Source organism: Anarrhichthys ocellatus, unplaced genomic scaffold (genome assembly GCF_004355925.1).
Source record: "Anarrhichthys ocellatus isolate YVR2014 unplaced genomic scaffold, GSC_Weel_1.0 scaffold1297, whole genome shotgun sequence".
In the NCBI taxonomy this organism is placed as follows: domain Eukaryota; kingdom Metazoa; phylum Chordata; class Actinopteri; order Perciformes; family Anarhichadidae; genus Anarrhichthys; species Anarrhichthys ocellatus.
The window spans coordinates 2068-12019 of NW_022281271.1; the positions used below are offsets into that span (position 1 = coordinate 2068).

At 44.2% G+C, this 9952-nt stretch overlaps 3 protein-coding genes across 3 annotated transcripts in view; 2 read left to right on the plus strand and 1 right to left on the minus strand.

The window, feature by feature from the left end:
* LOC116377477 (zinc finger protein AEBP2-like) overlaps positions 1–3919 on the plus strand; it is a 5952-nt gene extending 2033 nt beyond the window's left edge. Inside the window, exons 2-7 of the mRNA XM_031839119.1 lie at positions 624–731; positions 844–1030; positions 2201–2325; positions 2447–2514; positions 3193–3306; positions 3414–3919. Coding sequence (XP_031694979.1) covers positions 624–731; positions 844–1030; positions 2201–2325; positions 2447–2514; positions 3193–3306; positions 3414–3426 — 615 coding nt within the window. The 3' untranslated portion in view covers positions 3427–3919. The remainder of the gene's footprint in view (positions 1–623; positions 732–843; positions 1031–2200; positions 2326–2446; positions 2515–3192; positions 3307–3413) is intronic.
* A 445-nt stretch (positions 3920–4364) lies between these two features.
* LOC116377479 (NADH dehydrogenase [ubiquinone] 1 alpha subcomplex subunit 5-like) lies at positions 4365–6651 on the plus strand. Its single transcript, XM_031839121.1, has 5 exons — positions 4365–4482; positions 5242–5286; positions 5446–5562; positions 6104–6169; positions 6453–6651. The coding sequence occupies exons 1-5, from the start codon at positions 4462–4464 to the stop codon at positions 6552–6554; spliced, it is 351 nt and encodes a 116-aa protein (XP_031694981.1). The 5' UTR covers positions 4365–4461; the 3' UTR covers positions 6555–6651.
* A 277-nt stretch (positions 6652–6928) lies between these two features.
* LOC116377478 (conserved oligomeric Golgi complex subunit 5-like) lies at positions 6929–9922 on the minus strand. Its single transcript, XM_031839120.1, has 3 exons — positions 9766–9922; positions 9391–9470; positions 6929–7704 (listed from the first exon to the last, which is right to left on the minus strand). Exons 1-3 carry the CDS (start codon positions 9916–9918, stop codon positions 7578–7580), a joined length of 360 nt encoding a protein of 119 aa, XP_031694980.1. The 5' UTR covers positions 9919–9922; the 3' UTR covers positions 6929–7577.
* Positions 9923–9952: the final 30 nt, after the last annotated feature.

Genomic DNA, 9952 nt, shown 5'->3' on the forward strand with positions numbered 1-9952 from the left:
TTTTTGATTTTAGCAAATGGCTGCAATGAAACAAAGTGAAACATTTAAAGGGGTCTGAATACTTTCCGTACCCACTGTATATAGATATCTGTCATAAATTCAACTTGAAGTTAACCTGAATGTTGAAATGGCACACTGATTAACAGGAGAACTTCACTTGATACCAGCCCTCTGACAACCTCTAGTACACACTAGAGCAGCAGCAGAGCTTTAGAGTGTATCCTCTCTGTGTGATGGACTAGAGGAGTTCATCTCCAGAACTACCCCAGAAACTAAAAGAGCCTTCTCAACATTCCTCCACATCTGGAGGACCAGAACGTTTAAGCAAACTAGAAGACCCGTGGTGGATTGAACAACAACACAATGTACACGCTGTGTTCTTTGTATTTGCTGTTGAGATAGATCTCATGAATAAAAAGACATTTAGAGAAGTTATTTAACTATCTGACATGTGGTTCTGTCGGAGTATACTGACGACTAAGTTCTTCAATAGACTCAAGTTTGAAAGTCCCTCTGGCTTCTCTGTCATGTTATAGATGGTCTTTTGTTCTTCTACAGTAATCACACACCGCTGCTCTCTGTGTGTTGATCAGTGTGCGCTTGTATGTGTGTGTGTTCCACAGGTCTTTGTGTGTCTGTGGAAGGGCTGCAAGGTGTACAACACACCGTCCACCAGTCAGAGCTGGCTGCAGAGACACATGCTGACCCACAGCGGAGACAAGCCGTTCAAGGTGACCACACACACACACACACACAGAGACAATGATGTCCAGTCAGCCATGAACCACAGTGGAAACGTACCTGTAACCCTGTCTACCCTCTCACTTCACTGTGTTCCTGCAGTGTGTGGTGGGAGGCTGCAACGCCACCTTTGCCTCTCAGGGGGGACTGGCCCGTCACGTGCCCACTCACTTCAGCTCCCAGGGCTCCTCCAAAGTGTCCAATCAGGGCAAAGTGAAGGAGGAGTCTCCATCCAAGGCCGGCCTTAACAAGAGGAGGAAACTCAAGAACAAACACAGGCGCTCCCTCCGTAAGTGCAACGCAACACACACACACACACACACCTTTACATCCAAATACATTTTCACGGTGTTCCATTTTTATTCATGTTTTCAGTCTTGTGAATCTGATTCCTCAGAAACTCCTGAAGAGTATTTCTTCAACTGTGGCTCAAACGTGCACGTCGGTATGAACGGATCACATATTGGTGGTCAAAGGTCACCAATTATGACCATTTCACACAAATATCTAATAGAATAAAATGCTGAAGTGATGACATTTCCAACAAACTTGTATGTGAAATAGAGCTTGACTGGTTTGTGGAGGCTTAGATTCTAGTCCTAGATAAAAGCTTATGCACTGGTGTTTCTCCTCCAGCTACAGGTGACTCTAGGAGAGAAGGAAGCTTTACTCTGGAGGACAGACCTCTGATACAAAGTCCTCTTTTAAACTCTCATGCTGTGCTCCTGATGGGATGCAGGGTCTGCTAATAATCTATACTCGGACATGGAGCTCTGTGACTGTAGCGTGTCATTAAATAGAAAATGGACTTGTATAGCGTTTCATGTCTTCTGACCACTCAAAGCTCTTTAACACTACATGTCGTCATTCACCCATTCACACACTGATGACAGGGCTACCTGCCCATCAGGACTCTAACATTCATACAACATCTCACAACCTACAGTACCTAAGCAATGCGGGGTTAAGTGTCCAAGAAGACATGGACTAGAGGAGGCAGGGACTGACCTCATTACAGCTGTTGCTGAGTGAAAGTTCTATACTTGTGTGTTTGGTGTGGAGACGACCTCATCGTAGATCTGCTCTATTAATACTTTCACACTTTAGCTTTTCTTTAGCATGTTCTTCAGGGAATACATGCTTTCACCAGGAAGCCGTCATGGAACTCTGCGTTTCTTTGTAATTGATGACGAAGATTACTTCGTGCACTCGCTGCTAGCCTGACGGCTGTGTAGCCACGCTGGTTGTTTACGTTCATGATGATCATTTTGGGGGCGTGGCTGTCAGCATTGCTGACTTGGTGGCTTGCTAGGTTTAGCGACTTCAGGAGCTAGTGCTGCTAGCTGCTGTGATTGACATCAAAGAGACGACATCATGTGGCTGATGTTTTAGGTCAGATCATTTATTTATTTTTAAATCTGTTATTTCTGTATTATTGAAACTATTTGTTTGTTTCCAGCCCGACCTCATGACTTCTTTGATGCTCAGACCATGGACGCCATCCGCCATCGAGCCATCTGCCTCAACCTAGCAACGCATATTGAGAGCCTGGGCAACGGACATAGTGTGGTCTTCCACAGCACGGTGGGCTCTCACACACTCACACACACACACACACACACACACACACACACACACACACACAATTCATGTGACGCTGTGCAGCACAGCAGTACCTCATGCCTGTGTGTCTGTGTATGTTCAGGTAATAGCCAGGAGGAAAGAGGACTCTGGGAAAGTGAAGGTCTTGCTGCACTGGACACCTGAAGACATGTAAGTCCTCCTCATCACTCTGTCCCGCCAGCAGTCCATCAAAATACCAGGATATGGATTGCATTACATTACAGTCATTTAGCAGACGCTTTTATCCAAAGCGACTTACAATTCAGATTCTACCACATTTCTACACCGTAGGCACAACTACAGGAGCAATTTTGGGGTTAAGTGTCTTGCTCAAGGACACATCGACATGCGACTAGCGGAGCTGGAGCCGGGGATCGAACCGCCGACCCTGATTGAAGGACGGCCCTGCTATCCACTTAGCCACACTACTGTCACTGAGTCCGTTCGCACAGTGGTTCAACTGTGATGACCTCGTCATGTGAGGCAATGGGGCCAGAAGAGACTTTTTCTCATCGACTTACATTAGGAAAGAAATGCGTCTCCATAAATGCAAAATGAGCATCAGTTCCCCTGTAGAGCATGTTTGGATGAGAGTGGACTAGACTCTCTTCTGAGTTCATTCAGCTGCTGTTTTAAAGGCTGAATGAAGATAAGATGAGGTGATTGGCTTCTTTTTTTTAGATCACATTGTAGCTCAAGAGCAAATCTTGTGAGAACATCAAGCTTTCCACTGTTCACTCAAAAGAAAACATATTTTGCATGTGAGGAGAACTACATTCCAGATGTGATCTTTGATCCAGTGTAAATGTATTTCTCTCTGTGTGTCAGACTGCCAGATGTGTGGGTGAATGAGAGCGACAGACTGCAGCAGAAGACCCAGGTGGTTCATCTGTCCAAGCTCCCCACAGACACAGCTGTGCTCCTGGACCCCAACATCTACAGGTGTGTGTGTGTGTGTGTGTGTGCGTGTGTGTGTGCCTGTGCGTGCGTGCATTTGGATGTTGGTAGAAACACCAGAGATGAGTATCTAAACCTTCTTTCTGCCGTAGGATGTTCTTCTAACCACCTCCAGAGGAACTCTACTGTCACTTCCTGCTAAGCCAACGTGGAGGAGGAGGAGGAGATCGTCTCCTCTTCGTCTCTATCTTTGTTCCTCTTCTTCCCCCCTCCCTCTCCCAGAGGATGCTGAGAGTTTAGTGACCTCTTTGTCATGGCCGTCCAAGGCCACCACTGTTTTCTGCATTAGGTGCTGAGTTGCAGAGGGCGTGTAGGAGATGTTGCTTGTTTTAGGTAACTAGACTGAAAACTAACTGTAGACAGTCAGACACATGTAGAGAGAAGCTGTCTTTGTAAATACTTGAGATTTGTAATATATTTTTATACTTTTAATTTTTTACCGTACTGTAGATAGATGTCTTTTCTTCTGCCAAACATTTGAAATAGATGTTTTAAAAACTGATAATATTGGTTATGTGCATATAGCTGGCATTGCTTGGTTTGATGTCATTAAACTTTTTTTCCAACCACTGAGTCTGAAGTCTTTATTTACACGACACATTTCAAAATGTAACGTGGTTGTGACTGGCCTGCAATGTCAATCAATTTGATGAAAGCCTGTGCTACTTACAGTGTGATGCAGAACGTCGGCCTGGTCAGACATGGATGGGACGAAATTAGGAAGATGCTAAAACGATATAAAGAATGAGGAAACAGTCCGCTGACGGGCAGCAGAGGGAGCCATGCTGTTAATTTAATCTATAATATAAGGAACGGGTTTGTCCTGAAGTCAAAGAACGCTGTGCACAAATTACAAAACATGAATCCTGCCTCAAATGTTTATTATAGAAAACTAAACACTGCTTTTTCAATAAATCGCTGACATGATCTTGTCAGTAATATATATTACAATATGAAATTGCAAAAGTTAACTAAGAAATAATAATTAGGCCTCTTTTCACTAAGCTATGGATAATCACTATTTATATGGAAGGTACAATAAAGACACCGGGCCTCCGATGCTACTGTAGGTTGTCTCCCAGCACAATAATCGCTGACGTCATATTCAGTGGACGGAAGTCGACCTGACTGCAGAGAAGAATGGCTGGGCTGCTGAAAAAGGTACGAGTAGAGGTCATGTTTTATGTTCGCGATATAAAGCAGTAAAGAATGCAGTACAGACTGTCATTGTTGCACTACACTGTCGGAAGCTGGACTAACGTGGTTGAGTTACACACGCGCAGTGAAAACGAGACGCTGGGTTAGCTAGCTGGGTTAGCAGTGTCAGGCTGCCAGATCAGACCGAACACAGCTCTCCACAGGTTGGTTACGTTAGACTAAAGCAGTAGCTAAGCATTATGTTACGATAACAAAGTCCTCCTTCACACTGTAAACGTGGAATAATTACAATTAGCGGTCAGTTAGTTTAGCATTACTACGACACTCTGCTGTTCATCCATAGAATCTGGAGCTAATTTATTTACCCAACGTTAAGTGTTTAAAATGAAAATAATAGTAACAATCTACTTTCAAAAGTCTGTATAAAATGATGAGGTGTAACTTGACTAGTGAAGCCTCGTTGAGCTGTGGAACACTGATCATTGATGTCATTGTTCTACTGTCTGTCGATCCAACAGTTTAACTCATTCACATCACATCACTACCACCACATGACATCATAGCATCAATTCTGTCCAATTATACAAATGATTGATTGTTGGCATTTACAATACTTGAGCTGAGTGTTTTATATGTGCTACTTAAAAAAAGATTTGATTTGTTAAATGATTAAATGTTCTTAAAGCTGTATCCATAAACTACGTTGTCTAAGCAAATCCACAATGTTGGTCAGAATGAAGTTTGACTCTTTCTCTCCTCCAGACAACCGGCCTGGTCGGCCTGGCCGTGTCCCACAATCCCCACGAGGTGAGGATTGTCACCCTAGATGTGTTGGTGACAAACCGTGATCACATGACACCACAAATACACTTCATCATGGCTCACCAGCCTTCACTGTTAAACACTAGAGGGCCTTTAGTAGAATCTGTTTGTGCCACCGACTGATCTGCTCTGGTCTTCTCTCAGCGTCTGAGGATTCTGTACTCGAAGATCCTGGCGTCACTGCAGACTATGCCGCAGGACGCAGCCTACAGGAAGTACACAGAGCAGCTGGTCAGCGAGAGGTTCAACCACGTCAAAGCGGTGAGTAAGTAGACTCGGTGTGGCTCTCGTTAGACTCCCTGTGAACCCAGAGAACTGCTCTCATTATCCAACGCCAGGCAGTCACTTCTAGTTCACATGAGGGCTCTGAGTATTTGATATGACATGAAGCGGTGATACCTGCAAGGAAATATGTTAAAGAAGCAGAAAAAGATAGAGAATAATATTACAGTAGGTCAATCAAATGTCTTTTAAAATAATATTCAGTGTCAGTGAGTGTTGCTGCTTGTTTGTCTTATGAACTGTTATGAATATGTGACGTACGTGTTCTGCTGCCAACGCAGAGAAGAAACGAACCGCTCATAAATAATCTACTGTGCGAGTGTTTTATCTTCTGATTTATGGATCGTCTCTTCCATATTTAGTCCTGTCATGAGTCTGATCCAGTGATGGGACTAGTCAGCAGAGGTTACCATGTTAGCTGAAAGCCAAAGACCACAGAGCCAGCCAACCCCTCGTGGTGCTGGAGAGTGTGTGTGAGTGTGTGTGTGTTTTCATATGATCAATGTGTGTCTCTTCATAGGAGGCTGATGTTGAGAAGCTGGAGAAGAAGATAAACTGTGGGCAGATTGAAGAAGTAATTTTCCAGGTAGGTCGATACGTCTTCATTTCTTGATGCACATTAACATGTTGGGCCAGTTGTCATTTAGACATGAAGCCTAAACAAACCACGTTGTACGTCATGTTAAAGTTTAGACGTGGTGATCATACAGTAAGTGTGTCTGTTGCACTACTTCACACTATGTTTGTACCTTGTTCTGTATATTTGTCTCCAGGGAAACATGGTTCTGTGTGTGTAGATGGATTCTTATCTTGAAGGGTTCATTTAATCAGTTCATCAAAGCGTTCCTGGATGTGTGTCCTGTGTGCAGGCGGAATGTGAGCTGGCTCTGTCCAGGAAGATGTCTGAGTGGAAACCATGGGAGCCCCTGACAGAAGAGCCTCCTCCCAACCAATGGAAGTGGCCCGTCTGAGTCCACTTTGTGAAGCGCTCATGTCATACGTCTGTGTGTGAGATCATACCTCTGCTTCTAATGAAGTCCTGTACAAATAAAAGTTGTGCAAACATTTCCCCGTTTATTCTCAGGAGTCATTGATGAACGTGACAGAACTACTATATACACCACGAGTTACACACAGCAGTGTCTGGAGAAAGCTGAATCCATTGACGTAAAGAAGAATGGTTCTTCAGTTTAGATATTGTGGAAGAGACACTCGTACGCATCCATGTGAGGATAACAAAGCCCTTCATACGAACAGCAGAGAGTCTTTGCATTCAGCTTTCCACAGAGATCATAACTGGATAATAAAGTGTTAGTGTCAGTAATATGATTAGGGGTGTCACGAATTTGATTCTAAATCAAAAAGCGATCGAAATAAGCTTTGGATTTCGTCCTTTAAAGACATGAGCAGGAGGCTATTGCTGCATCCAGAGGGGAAGAAAGGCCACAGCGCGGATTCCTGCTGTACTTTAACACGCCGCCGTGCTGCTGCAGTCTGAGACGAGGGAGAACCCTCCTGCTTCCAAACAACCAACGCTACATTGGACCACTTGGAACATTGTGTGTGTGAATATCCATCATGGTACCGCATAGCATCTCTTTCCAAGAATCAGAAAATGTAAATGACAGCGCTGAAAAAAAGAGTTTAAATAGAATTCATTGTGAACTTCAGATCTAAATGTGGCCCCTAATTAAAAAGGACACGTTTTATGATTTCCAGCTTTGGTCACTCAAAGATAAATCCAGTTAATGTGGCAAATCCAAATGTTTAGTTCATCATGAGAATCTACACACGTCCATGTATCCCTCCACAACAAAGTGTCCTGATCAAGTCAGAATAGTAATAGTATGAAAGATCACGTTTCAGCTGGAAGAGTCATAAATAATAATGGAGGCCTTTTGTACGAATGCATAATGACATCCACAACATCCTGTGCCTCCACATACCCTGGAGCACACTTCATGCTCAGATACTATGACGCTGTGTCGTCCTCCTCAGACTCGCATGTCCTGTGAGCCACTGGTGGCTCTCTGTAACAGCTGGAGCATGATGGGATAGATGGGAGCAAACTCCTTCCCCTGGCGAGCCCTCACTGACTGCACATAGGCCTCCAGAGCGCCCCTTAAAGGAGAACAGAGACGAAACAGCACAGTTGTTGGTTATGAACAGTTTTCATCCAGTAATAACTAATGATGTACTGCATGCTTTGCCATGAGAGTGATTGTATCACACGTCTCAGAGAGGACAGAGGAACAGGTGTGTGTGCAGATGTACTCATGTTGACCCTAGAGTTGGTTAATGTTTTCATTGAATGGGACGATTATCACAAGTTGTGTTTGCATCAAGTGTTCCTCCCCATAATGCATTGTGTGCATCCTTACTCCTTTATCCTATATTCTAAACCCTGCTTTGATTACATCCATTTTTACCACGGACCTGCTCATCAAAACATTACTCCATTGAGCTCAGCAGTGGGGATCCGGAAGTGAAAATCCCATTCACGTTCTGCATCGAGTACTTTGATTATTAGCCATAATATCGTCACCATCCCAGGTAGACCTAGACAGGAGCTACGACATTGTGATGCAGATGCTCCTGTAGAAGCCACAAGTATGTATGATATCTTTTATTTGCAATGTCATGGAGAAGTAACATTGTGGTAAACTAAATCTGTCTTTGATTTAGATCAACAATGGTTAGCTTACAAGCTTTCGGTGAGTTCCCAAAGGTGACGAGTGCCATTCCCAATGGTCTAAGGAATGAATAGTTCCTTCACTCTTAAAATAATAATGTAGGTTTTTTGGCCTCTTTTTTCTCCAACTTATTCTCCATCCATCAACGCCATAGAGGAATTCTTTTCTGATTCCAAGCCACATGGTCAGAGGTCCCTCTTGGACACAATGCATGCTAGATGTCAGCACACAGAAAGAGTTTCCTGGAGCGTTAAGAGACGCACACGTGTGATGTGGCTGAGAACAAATGCAGAAGACATGGTTGATGTTGTATTTCTATATCTGTAGCATGTCTAAACATGTATGTATAGTGAATATGTATAGTTCTGTACTGCATTACTGGGATTAATATACTTTAATTTTGTGCACTTGGAATGACGACTCAAAAACGGCAAAAACAAGAGAAACTATGAAGTGAACTGCAGCAGCTCTGATTCATCTCTGGGACACCGTCAGGCAGCAGAACCCAGAAGAGCCCGTGTTCTAATCTGTGGTATCGGAGTCTTGGTTTAGGATTGTCACTGATGTTATGTCTTAATATGAGGGACAGTCTTACTGGTGGCATTGAGACTACTGGTCTGATACGGACATTTGACAGCGTTTTGTTTGAGTGCATTCTGGATGTGAGATGAACTGTTGTGCTGAGCTGCATGTTGGTTCAGATAAATATCTGATCAGTTATCAGTATAGAGAAATGTGAGTTAGCAACAAGCAACACACAGTTCACCACCAGAGGCTGATCATTCACCACAGTTCACATGCAGTGAGCTGAGAGTCTGTGTACGATGTTCATCATGTCAGTGCTCTCTGAGCTATTCATGGGATGGGTCGAGCACAGAGGTATTCCATTAAAGTTCAGCGAGGTCCAGTCATTAAAGGTCCAGAACATCACAGTAATGTCTAAGGTCCAGGGTCCGGATACAACGGCGTTTGGGTCCGAACCCGGATTGCGGTCCTCCTATTAGTGACCCCTGATCTAGCAGGACAGGCAGACAGAGCCTTAGATGTGTGGTTTCCCTGTCATGTAGCAGCACACTGACCTATAACAGGAATAAGCAAATGATAAGAAGGTCACCTGATGAGAGTGAGCCTGTCTCTCTCAGAGGGATGATCATCCTGCCACTGGGAGTAACGGGCGATGGACCACTCTGCTCTCTGTGGGGGAGAACACATGTTTAGCAGGTATAGTCACACACACTGCAAAGCACCGCCGTGGTGACGACGTAACTGCATTGTGAGGACCTCTGGCCACCCATCACTGGTATAACTGTTGGAAGGTTAAGACTGGGTTTAACTAAAGGTCAGGTTTGAACTGGATTCAGGTTGGTGCATTTAGTTGTGATGGTTAAGGTTGGGATTAGGGGCTAGGGAAGGATGGTCCTCAAAAGAGACAAACGTGTGTGTGTGTGTGTGTGTGTGTGTGTGTGTGTGTGTGTGTGTGTGTACTGGCCTGGTGAGGGGACTTGAGCTCAGATGGCGCTCTGGTGAAGAAGAAATGCAGCAGGGTGCTGTAGGGGATCAGGTCACCCACAGCTGGACTGCTGGCTATCAGCTCGCTGGTCTGAAACAGCAGTGGCCTGGAACACAAACGACACAATATCATATAGTGTACAATGGACACAATATAATATAGTGTG

Coding starts and splice junctions, on each gene's coding strand:
- LOC116377478 (XM_031839120.1), bottom strand. CDS start 9,918: ATGATATTGTGTCGTTTGTGTTCCAGGCCACTGCTGTTTCAGACCAGC. Junction 9,471..9,765: donor AGCTCAAGTCCCCTCACCAG/GCCAGTACACAC, acceptor TCTCCCCCACAG/AGAGCAGAGTGGTCCATCGC. Junction 7,705..9,390: donor GACAGGCTCACTCTCATCAG/GTGACCTTCTTA, acceptor TTCTCCTTTAAG/GGGCGCTCTGGAGGCCTATG.
- LOC116377479 (XM_031839121.1), top strand. CDS start 4,462: ATGGCTGGGCTGCTGAAAAAG. Junction 4,483..5,241: donor TGGCTGGGCTGCTGAAAAAG/GTACGAGTAGAG, acceptor TCTCTCCTCCAG/ACAACCGGCCTGGTCGGCCT. Junction 5,563..6,103: donor GGTTCAACCACGTCAAAGCG/GTGAGTAAGTAG, acceptor GTCTCTTCATAG/GAGGCTGATGTTGAGAAGCT.